At 45.4% G+C, this 23,794-nt stretch overlaps 1 protein-coding gene across 5 annotated transcripts in view; it reads left to right on the top strand.

Moving 5' to 3' along the window:
- HLCS (holocarboxylase synthetase) overlaps nucleotides 1–23,794 on the top strand; it is a 219,339-nt gene that overhangs the window by 53,331 nt on the left and 142,214 nt on the right. For all 5 annotated transcript variants that reach the window (XM_030328393.2, XM_030328399.2, XM_030328391.2 and 2 more), the window contains one exon: nucleotides 7,762–8,033. In XM_030328393.2, coding sequence (XP_030184253.1) covers nucleotides 7,762–8,033 — 272 coding nt within the window. The remainder of the gene's footprint in view (nucleotides 1–7,761; nucleotides 8,034–23,794) is intronic.

The following is a 23,794-nucleotide window of genomic DNA, read 5'->3' as shown; positions in this document are numbered from 1 at the left end:
CCCAGGCACCCCTTTCCTCCTCTCTTTATTCTGTGGTACTATTTTTGAGAAACAGTGGGTGCCCCATATGTATTTCTTAGATGAATGATGTGTGGGTGGCCAGTTGAAGAATTCACTCCAGAGGAGATTCCCTGCTTTGTTCCGTTCTAAGTGTTACCTGGTGCCAACCGTTTCTTTTTGGTGTCGTCGACTTTGAATGGAGATTTACATTGCCTCCAGCTGCTGGATCACCACGTAACCCTCTGCTTGAATTAATGAAAACTGCAGTTAGTTAAGAAATACTTGCTTTCCAGATTATTTTCCCTTTATTTTTGTGATTTAACCTATTCACCCATACGTATCTTTAGCCTTTGTGGTGCACTTGTGACATCCTGCTGACCTGGGGAATGTGAGGAAGGCAATACCTTAAGGGTGTTGACCAAAGTTTAAGGTGTTGGTCATAACTAATGAGGTTTGGAGCTATCTCAGTTCAGGCTGCTAAAACAGAAGTGCGTAGACCAGGTGGCTTATAAACAACAGACATTTATTTCTGACACTTCTGGAGTCTCCACGTCTGAGATGAAGGTGACAGCATGGTTCGTTCTGGTGAGAACCTACTGTTGGGGTGCAGAGAGCTGTCTTTTTGCTGTGTCCGTGGTTGGTTGGAGTGGGTGAGCGATCTCTGGGGTTGCTTTATGTATATGTATGTATATGTATATGTATACATATGTATATACCTATGTAGTTTTTTAAGTTTATTAATTCAGTTTTGAGAGACAGAGAGAGTATATATACAGGCGTGCAAATAGGGGAAGGGCAGAGAGAGGTTGAGAGAGAGAATCCCAGGCAGGCTATGCACTGTTAGTGCAGAGCCTGATGCAGGGGTTGAACTCACAAACCATGAGATCATGATCTGAGCGGAAATCAGATGCTTAACTGACTGAACCATAAGAGCCACTCCCGTAACCCATTCAGGAGGACTCCCCCCTCATGACCTAATCACCTCCCAAAGGCCGCCACCACCTGATGTCATCACCTTGGCGATTTCAATTTCAACATGAATTCTGGGGGGATGCAAATGTTTAGTCCATAACTGGGGGTTACCTTAGTATGTTTTTTATTCATTCATTCTGTCTTCTTTCTCCAGTAGAATTTGTATCAAAGAAATAATAGTGAACAGGGAATACTGTGTTTAAAATTTATCTTGGTTCTTTGTGCAGAAGTGGAAGGTCAGGGCTATCGCTTCTGGTAACTCACGGCAGCTTGCCCTCTTCCCACAACTTTTCTGGTGCTTGTTCGAACAGACTCACTTCCTGTTTTGCATTGCTCCTGGGCACATTGCTTTTCCCTCTGGAACTGTCCTCCGCTGTTCTGTACTCCTCTTGCTGTCCTTCCCCCTGGCTTGTGAGCTCATAGGCCAGGATTATCCTGTTTTCCATCTTTATGTCTCCATAGGGGCCTCATTTGCAGGAGGTCAGTAACTTTACATGCCCCTCAGCCTCCTCGGTACCTGTTCCACATAGCTCTGTAGCTGAGTGTGGCTGGATAAAAGCACAAAATTGTGCCAACGGTTCACTCTAAATTGAGAAACACTAACCTGGAGCGGACCCTGAACACTTCCAGTTGCTCATTCTATTTTCCCTGCTTCCTTCATTTTCTCCCTCTGCCTTCTCAAGCCTCCTTCTTCCTTTTCCCTCTTAGCTGATGATCTTGCCTGTTATTTATGAGAAAAGTAGAAGGAATCCAAAGATGATGTCAACAGCTTTCGGCCCAGGACTCCTGCCTGCCTCCCTGCAGACTGGGAGCAGAGTGCTGGCAGTGTAGATGAGTTCCCAGGGCTGATCTGGATGGCTGTGTGGCAGGCAGGGGTGAGGGAGGGCTGCGACCCGGTGGGGGAGCAGGCTGGGTGTCTCCACTGGGGATGTGAGCCCTGTCCATCCCGGTGGGGGAGGGCTCCGCTCCCGAGGCCGACCTCTCTGCTTCAGCATTAGGATGCAGTCCTCACCTGTTCACCTGTTACCTTTCTGGATAGGACCATTCTCGTCATCATTAAAAAAACGTGCTGTTACTTCTCACATTTAACCAAACCATACCTGTTTGGGCCCCCTTCCTCCCTGCAGCCACTGCCCCAGTCTGCTTTTCCTCTTGAGGAAACTCCTTGCCAGAGTTTTGTTCTTGGAGTCTGCAGTCTCTTTCCTTCCCTTATTATTATTATTTTTTAATGTTTATTTATTTTTGAGAGAGAGAGAGAGAGAGAGAGAGAGAGAGAGAGGGCATGTGTGGCGGAGGTGGAGAGAGGGGGCATCAGAGGGTCCGACGTGGGCTCTGTGCTGACAGCCAAGAGCCCGATGCGGGGCTCAGACCCACGAACCGTGAGATCATGACCTGAGCTGAAGTCGGATGCTCAACTGACTGAGCCACCCAGATGCGCTTCTCTCCTTCCCTTATTAACATCAGGTGTTGCCTACATCCAGTGGGCTCTGTCTCGAGGAGTCCAGTGGTTACGGCTCCGCCCTCTTCTTACTGCCCTAGCGTCATCTTCGTGCCTTCTTGCCACCTGGGAAACGGGGCCCCAGAACTCACAGGGCACCCCCCTCTACCTACACACACACATGGACACTTGATTTTCCTTTGCCTTCTCGTCTCCCTGATATCTAAGCACTGACACCTGTTGTGGGTTGTATTTTGTCCCCCCCAAAAGGTACATTGACGTCCTAATCTCCAGAACCTGTGAATGTGACTGTATTTGGAAATAAGGTCTTTGCAGACGTAATCCAGTTAAGATGAGGTCACTAGGGCTGGCCCTAATTCAATATGGCTAGTGTCCTTATAAGAAGAGGACAAGAGAGATAGATGGACACATGGAGGGCAGCCAAGGATTGCCAGCAACACCAGAAGCTGGGAGAGCAGCCTAGAACAGATTCTCCCCTAGAGCTTTCGGAGGGAGTGTGGCCGTGCCGACACTTGATTTTGGACTTCCAGCCTCCAGAATTCTGAGAGAATAAATTTCTGCTGTCTAAGCCCCCCCGGTTTGTGACACTTTGTAACGGCAGCCCCAGGGGACCAGTGCAACCACTCTTTTCATCCACAGTAACTTCCTCATTGCTTTTAGCCTGTCTCCTGGCTTCAAATTATCATCCATAGTCTGGAGTTTCCCAAATTGATGTCCTCGGTGTGGACCTCTCCCCTAACTCCCTGACTCACGTGTCCCAGTGCATTTCCCAGTGCCTGTCTCAAACGTGCCGTGCCCGGAGCTGGCTCTTCCCCTCCAAACCTGTCCTTTCCTGCCCTTGCTATTTCCAGTGGTAGCTCTGTTCTTCCAGGTGGCCAGGCCGGAAATCTTGCAGAAATAAGCCTTTATTTCCTTGTTTTGCAAATAAAGCTGGCTGAATTGGTTGCTTGGGCTCATTTTTGACTCCCCATTTCTGCTGACATCCTAAATGTGATCTCTCTGCCAATCTTATAGCTGCTATCCCAGAGTCCCTTCTCACATGCCCACTGTCACACCTGTCTAGGGGTTGTCATCACCCTCCCGGGAACTTCAGAGGCTTCCTGACTGGTGTCTGCTTCCATGTGTTTGTGTCCCTCAGGTTGCTGAGCGAGTGCTCCTGCTGTGACTCTGCCGAGTGGGTTACCACGCGCCCTTCTTCAAAGCCCCCAGGGCTCCTTGTTGGCCCTGGGCCCCATAGCGGCCCTGAAGCCTCTGCATGGTGTGGGTGCTGCTACCCTTTGCCCTCTGAGCTCCTTGCCCTCCTCCTGGCTTGTTCTGCGTCCCGTAGGCACTTCCTTACCCCCTCATGCTCCCTTGGGGCCTTTGCTTCTCCTTGGAATCCTCTATATAAATAAAGGACAGCGGGGTGCCTGGGTGGCTCAGTTGGTTAAGCGTCTCAGCTCAGGTCATGATCTCTCAGTTCGTGGGTTCAAGCCCTGCGTCGGGCTCTGTGCTGACAGCTCAAAGCCTGGAGCCTGCTTCAGATTCTGGGTCTCCCTCTCTCTCTGATCTTTCCCCACTCATGCTCTGTCTTTCTCAAAAATAAACTAAAAAATAAGGAAAAATAGAGAAGAGTGATTGTATACGTTAATAATATACAATTAATAGTATGTATATGTTGGATACAGTTAGTAACATAATGTATGGGTTGTATATAATTAGTAATATAGTATATACATTGTATACAACGAGTAATGTAATTCCTTCCTCAAGTCCATCCCATGTTTGTCTGCCCTCCCTTACGATGTCTTACCTCTGAACTACTTCTGTCTCTTCTCTCCTTGGCACTTAGGACAATCTAATGTTCTGTCTTGTGCTGATGGATTTGAAAAATTAACTGGTTCCTGTTCTAGAATATAAATAAACCTTATGAGGATGGGAACTTCGGCCCCTTGGTTCACTGCCGAATCTTAGAACCTTGGAGAACGTCTGCCATGTGGTAGGCGCCCCGTAAGATCATAATATTTGTTGGATGAATGGATTGACAAAACATTTTAGTGGAATGTGCTATTTTTATAATAGTTAATGTTTATTTTACCATTTGTGTGTGTGTGTGTGTGTGTGTGTGTGTGTGTGTGTTTGCTTTCTTTTTTACTTTTAATTATGATAGTTTTAAAACCTGGAGAATAGAGAGGATAGTGTAACAAGTACCCCTCATATGCTTGATCTAAATTTAACCGTTATTAGTATTTTGCCTTTTTTGCTTCATCTAATTTGGGGGTAAATTACAGACACTGTGACACAGGCACTTTTCTAACATTAAGGACGTACCATTAACATGCCTACTGAACCTGACAGTGAATCTTTGTTATTTGATACATTCTGTCCATATTCAAATTTCCTCATTGTCTCAAAATGTCTCTTCAGCTGGATTGTTCAAACCAGACTCTGGTGAAGAGCCACTCATTGTATTTGATCATATCTTCTTCTTCTTCTTATTATCTTCTTTTGAGAGAGAGAGCGTATGTGTGAGCACACGCATGGGTGGGAGGGGGGCAGAGGGAGAGACAGAGAATCCCAAACAGTCTCCACACCCAGTGCAGAGCCCAGTGCGGGGCTTGATCCCACGAACCGGGAGATCATGACCTGAGCTGAAATCAAGAGTCCCGACACCTAACAGACTGAGCCACTCAGGCGCCCCTCTTTTTTTTTAAATAATAAAACCCACTGAGAATTCCTGGGATGGTGATTATCGCCCCCCATCCTGAAGGGAGGAACCAACACTGTAGGAAATCACTCAGAAGTCACACAGTCCCAACACCTCTGGCCAAAACAAGAAGGAGAAAAATCATTCCCCTGAGTATTGGTCAGGCTTTGTTCATCCAAGAAGGGTTGGGAGGACAGACACAGAAGGGGCCCTCACGTAACACTGGGGTTGGGATGGTGGTGTGCTGGACCCCAAGCTGGCTTCTTCACAAGCTGGGGGAGACACAGATCCACTTCTTCTCTGGGGTTGGAGTTCTTGGTCACCAGGCTCATTTCTTACCCTTCATGAGGCTGTCACTGCCCCAGGGAAAATTTCCATTCTGTAGGTCCAAGACAAGTTTGTCAGTAGTGAGGTAGATACAGTTCTATGATGAAGCCATCATCTGGGAGATGTTCTGGGCTGCCCAGACTTTGTGTGGTCTGATACAGCCAGGGTTCCTGCTTAGGGCTTCTTCAGGGTGAGCAGGTTGGGGTCAAGTGTTCACACAAGGGCTGGTCTCAACCCCTGTCCCCATCCTTACTCCTCTAGCCCTTCTTTGGGCTGTCAGATCCAAGGTTATGCTCAGATAGCTCATGCCCGGTCCCACTTTGGTCCCCACCTGTGGACCCGCTTGCAGGCAGCTGCTGTATTTGGTCGTATCTTCTACGTCTCTCTTCCTCCAGATGGGGTCTCCCCCTCTTCTCTCACCCCCTCTCTTGCCTTTTTGTCCCCTGTGACACTGACTTGCGGATCACTGTTTTGTGAAATGTCTCACCTTCTGGATTCTTCTGATTCCTTCCTTCCAAAGTTGTTGAACTTGTTCCTCTATCCTATGTATTTTCTGTGAACTCAAGTGAGTTTTAGTGGTCTGTTTGAATTGAGTTGAATAATATTTTATCTTTGAAGCTACTTCTCTGTGGCCACGTGCAGCTTTGGGACATACGCTCGTGTTAACAGAGGGGTACTTTTCCTCTTTTGAAAGGCCTAGCATTTGCATGAAGGTAGCATAAGAGCCTGGATCTGTGTTTACTGTGACAATTTGATTTTAATACATTTGGTGTTGACCTCTTGGGGTGATGACTCCCTCGACCCATAGTTCCCTGGTACCCTACCATGGAGGGAGGCCTGTGGGTCCTCCAGGGCCCAGAGGAAGTTGCAGCCTCCTGGGAGGCTCTAGGACCCCTGCTTGTTTCAGGGGTAGAATGGAGAGCTTTGTTCTGGGTTAGGCGGGGTTTCTGGTAGGCTCTACTTCACCGCCCCTCCACCCCCATCCCCACCCCCAAGATCCACATTTGGCAAAGAGAAAGCACGTGTTGGGTTTCCCATTATTTTCCCATGTGAAAGTCAGGTCTCCCCTGCTGGTGACCTGTCAGTAGCTGGTGGTGGTCAGCTTGTCCAGGAGAGGAGTTGAAGGTTCTCCAGAGGCAGAGAGCAAATGCTGTTGTCTCCGTGCCTGGTCTTCTGTGACTGCTTTCACCTGGCTTTTTATGGTATTTCCCCAGCTAGGATAATGAATTTCCTTGAGGGGCAAAAGTAGAAAGCTGTAAATTTTCTGCAGAATGTATAGACTAGAGGATTACTAATGAATTCTAGAGCTGGAGAAGACATCGAAGGATTTAGGATATCATGTAGGATAGAAAATTTAATAATGAGCTGTGTTTATTTCTTTGGGTCCTGGCTTCTAAACAGTTTACAGGTTACCCTTAAACAACATGGGGTTAGGGGAGCCACCTGCTCCCCAGTGCGGTCAAAAATCCACAGCATATACCTTTTGGCTCCCCCAAAACTTAACTACTGTAGCCTACTGTTGAAGCCTTACTGATCACATAAACAGCCAATTAGCATGTGTTTTGTGTGCTATATGTATTATATACAGTATCTTTACAATAGGGCAAGCTAGAGAAAAGGAAAAATTATTAAGGAAATCCTAAGAAAGGGAAAATACATTTATAGCACCGTACGGCATTATTTTTTTAAAGTTTTATTTGTTTACACAATCTCTACACCCAACATGGGGCTCTAATTCACAACCCTCAGATTGAGTCGTATGCTCTTCCGACAGAGCCAGCCAAGTGCCCTAGCACTGTATTGTGTTTATCGAAAACAGCCTGCATGTGAGTGGACCCATGCGGTTCATAACCCACGTTGTTCAAGAATCCACTGTATTTTTATAGCGTAAACATACTTTGTGGACTTATTGTCGATTGTGTGGTAGCACAGATGTTTGGAATATGTTACTTTAGCTGTTACTGGTTGTGATTTAGGAAGTACTTCTATTACCAAAATGGCATTTTATTATTTTTTTATTACTATTTTTTTTAACGTTTATTTATTTTGAGACAGAGAGAGACAGAGCATGAACCGGGGAGGGGCAGAGAGAGAGGGAGACACAGAACCGGAAGCAGGCTCCAGGCTCTGAGCCATCAGCCCAGAGCCCGACATGGGGCTCGAACTCACGGAACGTGAGATCGTGACCTGAGCTGAAGTCGGACACTTAACCGACTGAGCCACCCAGGCACCCCCAAAATGGCATTTTAAGGAAAAGCTACCCCCACCGAATGTAAGGCCAAATTATGACCTTTTCATCTCTTTCTTTGTAACACAGGAAATCTGGGATCCTCTTATGCAGTGGCTGGGGAAGCATGTGGATCCTGAAGGAGTAATCAAGTCCAGCAAGCTCTCCCTTAAGTTTCTTTCATCCTACACGTCCAACATAGAAATCACCCCATCTGCTCTACCCGTGGTGACTGATGTGGAGTCCTTCTTATCAGAGAATTTTAACTTAGAGATCTACCGACAAAATCTGCAGACAAAGCGACTTGGAAAAGTAATTCTGTTTGCCGAAGTGACGCCCACCACGATGAACCTTCTGGACGGGTGAGTTCTGGCCAGACATCGTGCACCGGCTCAGAGGAGTCTCATTATATCGATTGTTCTGTCTAACCAGTGCTGGGGGAGAAGGGATAAAGATGACGAAGGAGAGTTCTCATCAACCCATTAGCAAGGTGGGAATACCCTTGTCCTGTCCGAGGTAAAGCACAGGGAGAAAAATTAAATAATGATTTCCTTGACCACAGATTCGTATTTTAAAGCAGGGGGATTTTGTACATTGTGACCCACCTCCTTTAGTATCAGGCCTTTCAGATGATCCTTGGTGAAAGAACTTTATGAAAAAATGTCTTTAACAGATGGCATTATTACTCAGGCCATCATTTGATTTTTTGTATTGGTATAGCCAGTGTTAAACATTTAGTTGAAAATGTTTTGCGGGAGCACTAGGATAGCAAATCTGAACGACACGTATGCTGCGCTAGATGGAAACGCAGTGGAGATTTCGTACTTTTGGAAACCTGTTTTGATATGTTCCCATCCAGCACATTTTGTCGGCACTCTGCCGTCCCATTCGGATGTTCAAGATTTATTCTTCCTGAGTTTTCCTTCTTATTTTTTCTGTCTCGTGGACTTTTTAAAAAAAAGTTTTTATTTAAATTCCAGTTAGTTAACATACGGTTTTGGGTGTGCAATGTAGTGATTCAACACTTTCGTACCTCATCCTGTGCTCATCACGACAAGTGCATCCTTAATCCCCATTACCTATTTCCCCCACCCCCCACCCGACCACCCACATGTCCTCTGCAGTTAAGTGTCTGTTTCTTGATTTGCCTCTCTCTTTGTTTTTTTCTCCCCTTTGCTCGTGTTTCATGGACGTTGGTTAAAGGTTAAAAAATGGCAAACAGATGAAAGGATTTTTTTTTTTAACTCTTAAATTAGTATTAATCAGTACTCTTCTATTGAGATAGTTTAAAACGTAGGCTTATAGAAGGAGTGAATAAGAAAGACATCTTCCCTCAACATGGGACTAAAATTTCAGGAATGTTAAGACTCCAAAAGAACGACTGGATTTACAGTTTCTAGGCATTTTCTTTCATAGGACTGCACAATTAGATGCATAATTCAATGCAGGGAAATATTTGGGGCTTTCTTAATAATTTCTGGAATTCGGTAATATGTTGATACGGTATGTTGAAATGATACAATACCTTAGTATTTTCTTGACTGTCCTGCTCACACCTACTCCCTTCTCATGGAACTGGCAGTTTTATGTGGGGATAGTATGTAGAGAAAGCACCAGTGTAGTGGAATTGGTAGAGCGAGGCAGGTGGGGTGGGAAGGGGAATATGAGCCATGGTCATGAACAGTTCTTGTTCGCTGTTTTTTCTTGTGTTGTCAGGTACTTTCATTTTTCAGCGTTCCCACCCTCTCCCGCCTCCCCTCCTTCCCAGTCCCCTGTTCTCAGATGAGCAGGAAAAAGCCTGTGTTGGTATATGGAACGATCATTACTTGCTTGTGTGAACTCTGTGATAATCCTTTGTTACTCAAGAGAACACTATATTGAAAATATTGAGAAGGTGACCTATTATTATTATATTTTCCAAATAAAAAAATCAGACATAGTACTTAAGATAAGATTTGGAGAGATTAAATTTAAATAGAAAAATATTGGCACGTCTTATCTGTTTTTGTTGGACAATCAGCGAAGAATATTTTATGTTGGGATGATCTTGAATTAATGGGATGACGGCCTCTGAGCTTATATAGCGGGCAGTGCATTACTGAGAGGGCTCTGAGCTCTTTCGAGTGGATGGACTGTGTCTCCTGTGTAATCAGATGGTTGGGTTTCTTTATACCCTGGTGAGCATGTGTTTTAGGGTAGAAGAAAAATGCCATGTAAATGCACCTGCTTTAGTGCCCTTGGACCTTGGTAAGTTCCTTTTTGATATTGAACTTTTGTTTTTCGTTTTTGTTTTTTTTTAATTCTGTCTTAAGCAACTCGGGTCTGTAAAAATGTGTAGGTGAGCTCAACAGTAGTGGAGTCAGAACCTTCTGGAGGATAAAGAGTTTTTATTTTTACCAAGGAAAAAGAATATTTTGGCCTTTCTGAGGGCATTTGGGAAGCTTCTTTGTTTCTCTTCTTGTCTGGTCTCTGTAGAGCACAGAGAATGAAATGGCTTTGATGATTAATGATTAATCCCTCCGCCTGGCACAGAGCAGATATTGAATAAATAAATAGTGGCTGCTCCGTGTAACTTACAGATGTCTTCTTCCACTGTTCGTGTGGGTCCCGTCCTAACACTAACAGATAAAGTTACTCACTGCAGCCTCGTGAGTCAGCAAGCCTGGTGAGAAGTTCCTGGGGGTGGGGTGGATGGACTGTAGCCTTTTTTAGGCGAAGGACTTTGAAGTGGTCACCTTGGTGCCAGAAACTCAGTTGTGCACAAAGGGACCATGAGATAGATATGTGAAATATATGGCTTATCACTCTCTGAGAGTGAGACCGAGACCATTTCTGTAGCTAATACTCTATTTGATCCCACGTGGGCCGTCCTCATGGAAGCACAGTCTATGGTCATGGTAATAATAATAATAACAGCAACTAACATGTATTAGAAGCTTTTATCTTCCAGCCACTGGTGCTACGTATGTTACACATATCCATCAATTTCATACGTCATCTTTTAGTGCCTAGGGCCATCAGAGTCAAACTGTAGTATCACACCAGCATGTAGGAAGCTACGTATCACAATTTACTATATGTGAATTGTTCCTGTGGACTGACCACATCAATAAGTTCAGGGCAAGAAGACTTTTCAAAACTGTGGCCTGGGTTTGAACTCTGTGTGTGCCTCTCTCTTTACATCTGTTACCTCTGTGGCTCTTTCCTTATAGTCTGGAATAGAAGTAAAATGTAAATTAGATACTCTTTATTATAAGGTTTCTAAAATCCTTTTTCTGTGCCCCTCCTCACCCATGGCGACTTATAGCAGCTAAAAATTGGGAGTTCTCTTCCCGAGAGGGAGGGGGAAAGTACACAGTGGGGAACAGCCAGCAATTTCTGCCACAGTCCCAAATATCTGTGTTGCACCTTTTTCCCCGTTTCCAAAACTCTCGCCCCCTCCTCCAGGAAGATAGCCCTGCCAATCTACTTGTTTATTTCCTCTCGAGCAGATTCAGGATCTCTGGGGATGGAGTCTTCTTACTCAGGGCTGGACGTGGCTCCCTGAGGTCTGGCGGTCTGCTGGTTAAAACAGACGTGTTCTCAAGGGCACCTGGCTCAGTTGATTAGGCTTTCGACTCTTGATTTCAGCTCAGGTCATAATCTCACAGTTTTGTGAGTCCGAGCCCCGCATTGAGCATGGAGCCTGCTTGGGATTCTCTCTCTCCCTCTCTCTCTCTGCCCCCTCCCCCGCTCACACCCTCTCTGTCTCTCTGTCTCTCTCTCTCAAAAAAATAAAAAATAAAAATAAAAAATAAACTACAAACCACAAACGCAGGCATGTTCTGTGTCCCCAGCACTCCTGTGCACTGTGCTGCTCTGGGTGAATTGGGGACTATGGAGTACCCTGGGCGGGGAGAGGAAAGACTCCCTGAGCTGGTGGTAGGCAGGTTTCCCGGCTGTGTCTGGCAGCCCTGGTTCTGTTCTCCAGGAAGGTCTCTCTCGCCTGGTGTCCGTGGGGTCATGGCTTTGCCTCTTGGGGAGGTCTCAACTGCACCACGTCTGAGATGTGCGTCAGAGGGGCTGGGCGTATGACATCCACTGTCTATGAGGGTTTGGGCTCTGGGTATTGTTTTGAGGGTGAACAATCACAGCCTTTTCTAGGTCAGCCTTATGGTTTCCATGGAGATAGAAGTTTCTGAAGACTTTAGTAGGCCTCTGATGGTTCCGCGTGACTAGCCGTCAGTGATCTTATCAGGACAGAGTGTTTCAGTCTAAAAACTCTGGTCTTTCGGGGCGCCTGGGTGGCGCAGTCGGTTAAGCGTCCGACTTCAGCCAGGTCACGATCTCGCGGTCCGGGAGTTCGAGCCCCGCGTCAGGCTCTGGGCTGATGGCTCAGAACCTGGAACCTGTTTCCGATTCTGTGTCTCCCTCTCTCTCTGCCCCTCCCCCGTTCATGCTCTGTCTCTCTCTGTCCCAAAAATAAATAAACGTTGAAAAAAAAAAAAAATTTTAAAAACTCTGGTCTTTCAAAGGTCTTGATACTCTGCTCATCCCCTTCTCTCCCAGTTAGATGGTGGCTCCCGTGGCTGAATGAAACGGTGGCTTGGATGAAAAAAGGCCAGGCCCTCCATGACATCTTTGGCACAAGGCTCCAGGCTGTCTTTGCCGAAGCACCTGTCTTAGCACCTACTGGGGCTGGCGAGACAGCCCCATAGGCTCCATCGTAGATTGCTGGTTGCCAACCGAGAGCCCCTCTTATCAGGTCTCTTTTCTTTTGCATCCTTTGAGGTCAGTTAGCTCTAGTGGAGATCATTTCTCTTTCAGTGAACTTTGCCGAGGGTGTTAGGAAGGACTGACAAACACTGACATTGTACGTTTTCAGAGTTCTTTATCGTAATGGTACAGCTTCTAACAGGTGCATGGTCTTCTTCCCAAGCTATAGAAAGCCAGGCCTCTATTGAATGCTTTTTCTTTTTAAGTTTATTTATTTTGAGAGAGAGAGAGAGAGACAGCGCGAGAGCGCGAGAGCGCAAGCAGGGGAGGGGCAGAGAGAGAGAGGGACAGAGAGAGAATCCCAAGCAAGCTCTGCACTGTCAACACAGAGCCTGAGGTGGGGCTCGAACCCATGAATCGTGAGATCATGACCTGAGCTGAAGTCAGACGCCCCTCTTTTGAGTGCTTTGCTACTGCGCGACGATAGTGGTCTCCAGTTATGAGCCCCTGAGACCCATATTCTCTCCAGCTGCTCCCTGCCTCGGTCCTCCACGTTAGACTGCAGTTTTAGGCCTTGTTTTTTGGGACAAGTGTAAATCCAAACCCTGGGGCACACCCTCTTCAGGTACCAATTTCTAGGTCACTTAGGATTAGATAGATATTTCCAAACTAAAGTGTTTCAAGCAGGATTGAAGTTTATTTCTCTGTCCTATAGGTGAGGTAGGCTGAGACAGGCAGTCCAGGGGTGGTCAGTGTGTGGCCCACAGTGTCAGGGACGCAAGTGAGTTGCACTGTCACCCTCAGCAAGTAGTCTAAGAGCAGCCCAGGCATTTATGTTCTTGTTCTAGCCAGTAAGCAGGAGGATGTGTATGGAGGGTGTGCCTCACTCTTTATGGACTCTTTCCAGAAATCGCTCATGACAATTTTGTTTATACTCTAGGGCTAGGATCTAGGCACATGACCATAGCTACCCACAAAGAAGGTGAGGAAATAAATGTGGTCTTTATACTCAGTATCCATGAATCCACTGCAAATCAGGGTCCTTGTGCTAGGGAGGAATGGAGACTAGATATCGGAGAACAATTAGAAGTCTTTGTCCCAGGCATGGACTTTTTATTTGTCAGACTACTAAGAAAAATAGCTGGGGGCCTTTAAGTTGTATCCAGATGAGGATAGCCCCAGTGTCTATAAGGTTTGAAATCATTGGTGAAAATAATTTATTTGAATAGTAACACTAGTTCTGTTTCATTGCTTACTCAATGCCATTAGAGGTATTTTTCTTATGTTACTAGTGTAAATCTTGGATGATTTGGAAATTTCTCTTCTGACAACTATTTTGGAGGGCATTGTGCTTTCTTCTTTGAGTGCAAACCCAGTGAAATGACCGTGGCCCTGAGACAGACACTGAAAGCTTTCATTTGACCTCAGGGTATGAAATCAGGCTGGTCCAAAGGCCATGAACCCCTACCACCTTCACCTCCTTCCCGTAACCTGTGAAATTTTATTTTATTTTATTTTATTTTATTTTATTTTATTTTATTTTATTTTATTTTATTTTATTCATTTCATTTATTTATTTTATTTTATTTTATTTTGTTTATTTCATTTTATTAATTTAATTTAATTTAATTTTATCTTCTTTTATCTTTTTAAATGTCTATTTATTAAGAGGGAGAGAGAACAAGCGAGCAGGAGAAGGGCAGAGGGAGAGACAAAGATCCCAAGCAGGCTGCATACTGTTAGTACAGAGCCCGACACGAGGCTTGAACCCACAAACCACAAGGTCATGACCTGAGCCTAAACCAAGAGCTGGTCTCTTAACCGACTGAGCCACTCAGGAGCCCTTAACCTTTGAATTTTAAAGGTGTGTTATGGGACAGCTGGGTGGCTCAGTCGGTTGAGCATCTGACTTCGGCTCAGGTCATGATCTTTAGGGTTCGTCGGTTAGAGCCCCGCATCGGGCTCTGTGCTGACAGCTCGGAGCCTGGAGTCTGCTTTGGATTCTGTGTCTCCCTCTCTCTCTGTCCTTCCCTACTAGTGCTCTCTCTCTCTCTGTCTTTCTCTCTCTCAAATAAATAAACATTAAAAAAATAAGAAAAAATAAATAAAGGTATATTAGTAATTCAGTAGAGGGCGGGGGAGCTCTGGAGAAAGGGAGTAACCAGAGGAGATAAGGGGGCTGCTTGCTAATAATTAAATCAAGACAATTGAAGGGCTTGTGGGTTTCCCTCTCCAAAAATAAAAAGTGAAAGCCATGTCCATGAGTGATGTTCCCCCAAAAGTCTGACTTGGCTGAGCTACCCATCCAGTCTGGTTAGAATAGATAATTTCACCCTGTATCCCCTGCTCCAGTCATTTTCTTGGGCATGTGTTTCTGACCATGACATGTATTTTCTACTCTGTTGTCAGGGTAACCTTTTAGATGTGATGCTGGTGTTGATTGCCTTTAGACACCTTTCTTTTTCTTTCTGCCCTATTTCCTGGTAGGTTTCCCTGTGACCAGTTAGCTCAGCTTGTTGGATAGAGTCCCCAGGGCGTGGATTCAGTACTCTGTCTGGCCCAGTGAACTTCATTGTGTCCCATAGTCACATCCTACAGCTACGCACCACAGAAGCCGTTTGCACATGTGAGCTCTTGGTGGTGGTGGGGTCTACGCAAGGGGGTATGGCAGGCCACTGAATCCATCGCCACTGCTGAGAGAAACACTTCCAAGTGGCGTGGTCAGGGTGCCACACTCTGTCTAATCTGGTAAGTGATGATTGGCCCTCTGCTGTGGGGAAGGCGTTAGGCCTAGACCATGGAGCACAGAGCTTGGGGGTAACTGAGTTGTGATCATTTTGGAACTGTCACTTATTAGACTTTGACTTATGTCATCTTTTTGATGACTTTTATTTACCAGGTCAGTTGAGATATTGAAATAACTCACGTGTGAAGCCACAGTTTATGGAGTGGTAGATGAGGACAGACTGTTCATACTGATTTCCTTTGCATACTTCTATATCCTCAATAAACTGGTCAAGGGTGGGCTCTTTTATCTGCAAAGGATAATACGGATTTCCTTATTAAATAAGTTTATTTTCTTAGTATTGTTTTAGGCCCTTGATTTCTCAGAGGCATAAGTTTGCCTTCATCATAGATGGAATAAGCATTTATGGAGTGCCTTCTATATGCCAGGCACTCTGTTAGGCACTGGAGGGAGAGTGATGGGGAAGGAACTACCCAGCCCTTGCAGTGCATCGGAAGAACCAGATGCCAGTGCTGTTCAGTTCACACAAGCCGCGTGTGCCCTTCTTGTTCTGAGAGCTGGGAGTTTGGGCAGAGAGAAGTGGGTGCGGTAGATGATGTGATGTAGGGAAGGAAGTAGACTGGTCACTGAATTGTTTTTGAGCAGGTACTATGTGTCAGGCATCATTCCTGCTACCATAGATCTCCGGGTCTGGTAGGGGAAGATGCTGGCACTGAAGATTTTGTCACCAGGTAGCTCTGTACCCTTGGCAGTGTTCCTGCCCTGGTTCTTGCTTTCCTCAGCTGTGAGGTCTGGGGCGCTGGACGCTCCCTCCATGTGAGCAGACTTGATCGGGCTGTCTTCCCAAGTCTGCCCTTTCCCCCAGCCAGCCTTTCTGTCTTTCCATAACCTCCAGCGCCTTTAGAGGGCTGAAGTGGTTTTGTGAGTTGGGCTCCCGTCGTTTGAGAAAACTTTGTACGGGAGACCATTTCCTTTCTACGGGCAAAGGGAATGAAAAGGAAAAATCATCCTATAACATAGTTTTTGCAGACATTTGGGGGAAATCGCATTGCGGAGAATGGCCACCATCATTTGAGAAGGTATTTTTGTTTCAGAGTTTGGGGCCAATCCCAGCCTTTTGCCTCTGTGCGTGTGTGTCTCCTCAGTCCCAAACGTCTCTTCCCCCTTTTCTGCTCTTCTGGTTCTGCTCCCCTAACTTGCTCTCCTGCACACCCTCCTCCCCCGAAGTCGAGGCCTGAGAGACAGAAATTGGGCTGGAACTAATTTAATGGCTGAGTGACCTCACAGTAGAGAAACAGCCGGATCCTAATAGGGGTCTTTGTCTACATTTCCACCCTGGCTGGTAGCATGCCCGTCAAGAGTCAAGCTAGAGACACAGGTGGAAGCGATTAGACCTGTCATAAGGTTTGAAAAATTGATTCTGGAGGCGAAGTGAATAGATTGAACTTGACAGTGTTGTCCTAAAGATTCTAAGGGAAAATTCTGTAGTTTAATTTGAAATCCCTTGATTATTCATTAGTTTTCCAGATGGCTTTTGTTGATGTTTTACATATTAATGCCTGTATTGTGTTATTGGTGTACTCTTAATGTGCACATAGGTAACGAGCAAAGAATAAATACGTGGTAAGTGTCCCAAATTAATGGGATGTTGGTGTAATCATGAAGTAAAGGGTTTTTAAAAAGTTGATTGCTTTGGAATAATTACTCTGAGCTCTTTTATGGGCCGGTTTGGTGCTTTTAAAGTGGAAATTATTGAGGAATTTTAAAGAAACCTTCATTTTAATGTTTACTTCTAAACTAAGGTTTAGAACAGAACTCCAGCCTTTGACTCTGGAGGTCATGACTGAAGGGCTGTTCTGGCAAGTTCTCCATCAAATGCTCCCCCCCCCCCCCGCCCCCAGTTCAACACCTGAATAAGTTAACCTTTCATGTGCCAAGCTCCTGGAAGTGAACTATGAAGTGGCCTATTATTTTCCAGAGATGCCTCCACATCAATTTTTAGTGTTTGAGAATGTTTACTTTCACGTTCTGTAACTGATTTTTTCAGGCAGGGTAAACTTATCGTGAGGTTTGACATTTTACGGTGCTTACGGTGCGTTCTGTGTAGATGGCGTTTTCATTAGAATTGGACCTTCTTTGACTCTCTCTCCTCGTTCAACCACATTTAACTGTCCGACGACCTGAAGCGTCCCAGGTCTTACTGTGCGGGAGAGTGAGGGTGAGTGTAGCCGTCAGGCCGATGCCTTGTGAGCAGCCAACAAAGGACAGACTGCCCAGCCGTGACGGCGGTTCTGCTGTGCCCGGCACACGGGGGAGGTTCTTCCTCTGGAACCTTCTTCCAAACACACAGCACAGTCCTTTGCATGTTCTCAGTGGTAGTGGTCTCACTCTTTTGAGAGTATACCAGGCTTTTAGAAAAAACAAAACAAAACAAAAAACAACAAAACAAGGTGTACCCCTTGTGCGCAGTATTTGCAAAAACAACTAGTTCCGTGGCTCACTCGTTTCTCCCTTCCTTCCTTCCTTCCTTCCTTCCTTCCTTGGGTATTTATTTATTTAAATTGATTTATTTTTAAGAGAGAGAGACAGAGCGTGAGAGGGGCAGAGAGAGAGGGAGACACAGAATCTGAAGCAGGCTCCAGGCTCTGAGCTGTCAGCACAGAGCCTGACGTGGGGCTCGAACAAACTGTGAGATCGTGACCTGAGCCTAAGTCAGATGCTTAACTGACTGAGCTACCCAGGCACCGCCCCCCCACTTTCCCCCCACTCATTTCTAGTTACTGAGGATAGACTCTTGGTTTGACCTAAGGGCTTAGATCTCGGGATGGGATATTACTGTCCTGGGTTGGGATTCCAGTTCTGCCTTTTACTATATGAGTGACCTTGGGTAAATCAGAGACCATTCAAGCCTCCACTTCCTTATCCATATGATGTAGCTGGTAATAGTCTCTGCTTTCTTCTTCTTCTTCTTCTTCTTCTTCTTCTTCTTCTTCTTCTTCTTCCTCCTCCTCCTCCTCCTCCTCCTCCTCCTCCTTCTTCTTCTTCTTCTTCTTCTTCTTCTTCTTCTCCTTCTCCTTCTTTTTTTTAAATTCAGTCGCTCAACTAATTTGTCTTCAGCACCAGCCGTGTGCAGGCCTTCGGGGTAGGCTCTGGGATCCAGTGGGGAGAGGCAGCAGACATGCGAGACCTTTCTTCCAGGAGCCTGCATCCACCCCACTATCTGACGAGGATGTACTGAGATATGTCTGCAAAGCTGTCTGTACAGAGCTTATAGTTTTGAAAAATTTTTAATGTTTGTTTGTTTATTTATTTATTTATTTATTTATTTATTTTTTAAACGTTTATTTATTTTTGGGACAGAGAGAGACAGAGCATGAATGGGGGAGGGGCAGAGAGAGAGGGAGACACAGAATCGGAAACAGGCTCCAGGCTCTGAGCCATCAGCCCAGAGCCCGACGCGGGGCTCGAACTCACGGACCGCGAGATCGTGACCTGGCTGAAGTCGGACGCTTAACCGACTGCGCCACCCAGGCGCCCCTGTTTATTTCTGAGAGAGAGAGAGAGTGCGAGTGAGCAGGGGAGGGGCAGAGAGAAAGGGAGGCAGAATCTGAAGCAGGCTCCAGGCTCTGAGCTGTCAGCACAGAACCTGATGCGGGGCTCGAACTCACGAGCCATGAGATCATGACCTGAGCTGAAGTGAGCCACCCAGGTGCCCCATCAGCACAGAGCTTATATTGACTGCACTGTCACTATCATTTAAACTTCGCTGTAATCCTTCTTTTTTCTTTTTTTGACCTTCATCAAGCCTTCTTCAATGGCAGTGTGTGCGTGTCCATGAAACAAATCAACACTGTCTTCACCCCAGATTGTAATATGTGTTTTCTTGGGGTGGAGTTTTTGTTGAAGGTTTTGGCAGTTTTTTCCCGTCAGACAAGAAGCATGATGGCTCATCACGAGTTACTATTTTGCCAAAAACGTGTTATTTTAGTCCAGCTTTTCTTGAAAGATGAGAAAACATAGTCAGTTGTCCATGTTTGTGTTGCCCTTAAAATATGCAGAACGAGTTCCCTTTCTTTCTTTTTTTTTTTTTTATCAAGCTTTCTCTATTTTAAAATCTTAACAATTTATCATTTTCTTAGGCAACAGCAATCATTTGGAAAAAGCTGGAACATCTACCCTTTGAACATTTTCGTTGGTCCCACGGATATGCCTTGTGCGTAGCCATGATATGCGCGTCTCTTCCTTGAGCCCCTGAACCTCTTGTACCAGTTAGAAGCGCTTGTGTTTGATGATGCTTCGCTGTCTTCAGTTGCTTGAAACATCTCAGATACTTCTTACCCCACAGAGTTGCTCAACTGTATGCTGCACTTGATATTCATTTTGTCAGATGCCTCTGTTCCGTTCGAATGAGTAATAAAATTCCACCAAGGGTAATAAAGCCAAGTTTGCGGTTGGGAAAGGCCTTCACTAAGATGGTGATAGGGAACTCCCTAGGCTTGTTTTTTTCCCCAGTTCAGATACATCTTGGAGGGAAAGCCGAGGGTTAACTGCAGTTGAGAAGCGAGCCGCGTCCCATGGTGGTTGGGACTGTTTTTTCTCTCAGTTATTGAGGGCAGAGGAGTTATTTCTTAGCGACAGGGCCGTGTACATGCCCTGGGTGGCCCAGAGTGGGTGGATGAGCCATCTGGCTTACACTGGCCAGGGCATCATGGGTACCGACAGCATCTCAGGTCTCGGAGCGTCGTTGGCGAATTCCATGACTTCCCATCTGAAAATGAGCAAATATAGTGATATCCACTCATGGGAATGCTGCCCATGTTGAAAGGGTCAAAGGGAGTTAGTGAAATGCAGAGCCCTGTGCTCAGTCTCTGACATGAGTGGGTGGTGAGTGCTGGTTCGGTCTCCTCTTTGTCTGCCTTCTAACATGGGTGCTTTCTCCAGATGGAGACGGCTGATGCCCACCTGCTTGGAAACTGCAGAAATGAACCTTGAGAATATGTTCCAAGGTTCTGATGCAGTAAAAGTGTATGATAAGAAAACACCATTTTAATTTTTTTTAATGTTTATTTATTTTTGAGAGAGAGAGAGAGAGACCCCAAATGTGATTGGGGGAGGGGCAGAGAGAGAGGGAGACACAGAATCTGAAGCAGGCTCCAGGCTCTGAGCTGTCAGCAGAGAGCCCAACGCGGGGCTTGAACTCACAAGCTATGAGATCATGACCTGAACCAAAGTCAGATGCTTAACTGACTGAGTCACCCAGGCGCCCCAGAAAACAGCATTTTAAAAACTTGGTTAGGTGACAACATGAGTAAGGACATTGTGCTAAGGGAGAGAAGGGAGAAAAAGATCAGTACTGTGTGATATAACGTATATGTGGAATCTAAAAAAGTCAGACTCGTTAAAAACAGAGTTAAATGGTGGTTACCAGGGAATGAGGGGTGGGAGACTTGAACAGATGTTGTTTAAGGGACAGACTTGCAGGGCGTCTGGGTGGCTCAGTTGGTTGAGCGTCTGGCTTTGGCTCAGGTTGTGATCTCGCATCTCAGTTCGTGGGTTTGAGCCCTGGGTTGGGCTCTGTGCTGACAGTTCAGAGTTTGGAGCCTGCTTTGGATTCTGTGTCTTCCTTTCTCTCTGCTCCTCCCCTGCTTGTACACTCTCTCTCTTTCTCTCTCAAAAATAAATAAACATTTAAAAAAAAAGGTACAAATTTGCAACAAGTAGTCCCCAAGCCCTCAAATAAGTCCTCATGCTCTAATGCCTAGCACGGTGAATATCGACAACAGTATCACATAACCGCCAAACTTGCTTAGAGACTTAGAACCTAATTATTCCAACTGCTAAAAAGAAATGATAAGTAATGGGATAGAGGGGCCGATTATTGCTGCAATAGCCATCATATTACAATATCTAATTGTATCAAATTCACATCTACATGTTAAATTTATACAATAATAGGCTTCAATTAAAAAAGTAAAACTCTCAATGCAAAAAAAGGTAACTCTCAGTTTGTGAGTTAACATTAGTTTCTGAGTGGAAAAATTTCAAATCTTCTTAGAATTTGGTGTTCATGACAACCCAAGTATGGCCACTTGCCTGTATACACGTGCGGAGGTAGAGGCTGAGCTGTGGATTAAAACATTGGTTAAAATGTGTTAGGTGAGGGGCTCCTGGTTGGCTCAGTTGGTTGAACGTCCGACTGCGGCTCAGGTCATGATCTTGTGGTTTGTGAGTTCGAGCCCCGCGTTGGGCTCACTGCTGTCAGCCTGTCAGTGCAGAGCCCGTTTTAGATCCTCGGTCCTTCTCTCTGCCCTTCCCCTGCTCGCTCTCTCTCTCTCTTTCTCTCTCTCTCTCAAAAATAAAAAATTAAAAAAATTAAAACAAATGTGCTAGGTGACCAAGCAGATATTTTTCCTTTGCCTTGTTCTGCATCCCTCTCTATCATTTGCATTTCTGTTTCTCCCCTGACGTTGCTTTGTGACTCACTTAGAAAAACTTTGTTTTTTCTTGCACGTAAAACACTTACCTGCTTTGGAGGGGAGGGTTGATTTGCTTTCATCCGCCCCTTGAAAATCCTTTACACACCCACCGTTTATCTGCACACACTCGGAGCTCTGCTATGCCTTTGTTTCTGCTTTTTGTTTTGGAGAGAAGCATGTTCTATTTCTGCATGAGGGGTATTCCGTCACTCTGAGACCCAGACGCCACATTTTTTCTGCATTGCACAAGGGGTCATTCATCATTTTCATTTTTTGTTTGGCTCTCCCACCAGAGTATTCAAATTAGCGAGAAGGAAAATGATGAAGTCATTGCCTGGCAGAGAAGTGTTTTCTCGGGATGTGGGAAGGGGTGGAGGAGACAAGAGAAGAGGAAGGGATTATGAGGAGGTCTGTACCTTACCTCTTTTTTCTGGCCTTTGGTTTCAGAGGTCACCTGGATGCTAATGTCATTTTCACAGTTTAAAACTGTGTAATATATAATCAGAATTTACCCAAAAATGCAACTACATGGTGGGATGGCAGTGTCAGTGACCTTGGAAACTTAGGCTGTCTTTTTTTAAATTTACATCCAAGTTAGTTAGCATATAGTACAGTAATGATTTCGGGAGTAGAATCCAATGATTCATCCCTTACATATAAAACCCAGTGCTCATCCCAACAAGTGCCCTGCTTAATGCTCCTTACCCATTTGGCCCATCCCTCCACCCACAACCACTCCAGCAACCCTCAGTTTGTTCTCTGTATTTAAGTCTCTTATGTTTTGTCCCCCTTCCAGTTTTTATATTATATTACTTCCCTTCCCTTATGTTCAATCTATTTTGTATCTTAAATTCCACATTGAGTGAAGTCATATGATATTCGTCTTTCTCTGACTAATTTTGCTTAGCATAATGCCCCCTAGTTCCATCCACGTAGTTGCAAATAGCAAGATTTCATTCTTTTTGATTGCTGAGTAATACTCCATTGTGTGTGTGTGTGTGTGTGTGTGTGTGTGTCTGTGTACCACATCTTCTTTATCCATTCATCCGTCAGTGGACATTTGGGCTCTTTCCATGCTTTGGCTATTATCGATAGGGCTGCTATAAACATGGGGGTGCATGTGCCCCTTGGAAACAGCACACCTGTATCCCTTGGGAAAATACCTAGTGGTACAATTGCTGAGTTGTAGGGTAGTTCTATTTTTAACTTTTTGAGGAAGCTCCATACTGTTTTCCAGAGTGGCTGCCCCAGTTTGCATTCCCACCAACAGTGCAAAAGAGATCCTCTTTCTCTGCATCCTCACCAACATCTGTTGTTTAGGCTGTAATTTTATCTGTGTCGTTCTCACACACCAGCTGTGTGATGTTGGGTGAACCACCCAAATTCCCTGGATGTGTTTCCTTATCTGTAACTTGAGAAGGCTGTACTAGATTGGTGGCTTAATTATATATACATTTTTTAAGCAGTAAAGCCCCTTTTTACATAAACTGTCCCACTGTACAGATGAGGCTAGGAAGCCTTCTCAGAGCCCAAGCTCCTCAGGGCATGGGTGTCAAGACCACTGGCCAAGAAAGTGCCCAAGGTCCTGGGACATCTGGACACTCAGCACAGCTGACTGGGATGGTTGTATCTTAATAGCAGGCTGAGTGGTTGACTGGATTATTTCTTTTTATACTCTGCCTTGTTCCAAGAGGATTTAAGGTAATGGGGATTTAAGGTTATCTGTTATAAGTTCTTCCTCCTCCTGTGGGTGTGCTGTATAACCCAAATGGATTACACTGTGTTTCTGTGGTTGTTATTATATGACACGTCAAAGCTGTATGCATATTATTCATAAAACTCAGCACCATTTGGAGTTTCCCCAGCTTCCCCAGACTAACAATGAGGACTGAGTAACTGTGGTTCCCTTCTGGAACCCAGAGAAACCTGTGTGGGTCCCCTGCCCCTGTTAAGCTGAATAGCTATTATCTTCAGGAGTGATTATCCAGTGGTTACTCAGATGTCTCTAGTTACAGAGGAGTGATGTCTGAGAGGAAAAGTTTCTGTTGGTGTAGCTTGGGTTTCAAACACCCAGACGCCGAGAGGGGATGACACCATGGTGTAAAGATCTCAGCTTTGGTAGGGAGTGCCCCTCAGTTCCCAAACCCTTTAGGGAGTGTTCTGGGAGGGGATGTAGGGGATGTGGATTGGGGAGAGCTGTGGTGGA

This window comes from Lynx canadensis, chromosome C2 (assembly GCF_007474595.2).
Source record: "Lynx canadensis isolate LIC74 chromosome C2, mLynCan4.pri.v2, whole genome shotgun sequence".
Lineage (NCBI taxonomy): Eukaryota > Metazoa > Chordata > Mammalia > Carnivora > Felidae > Lynx > Lynx canadensis.
Note: the sequence above shows the minus strand (reverse complement) of the source record. Positions and strands in the feature narration are given on the sequence as shown.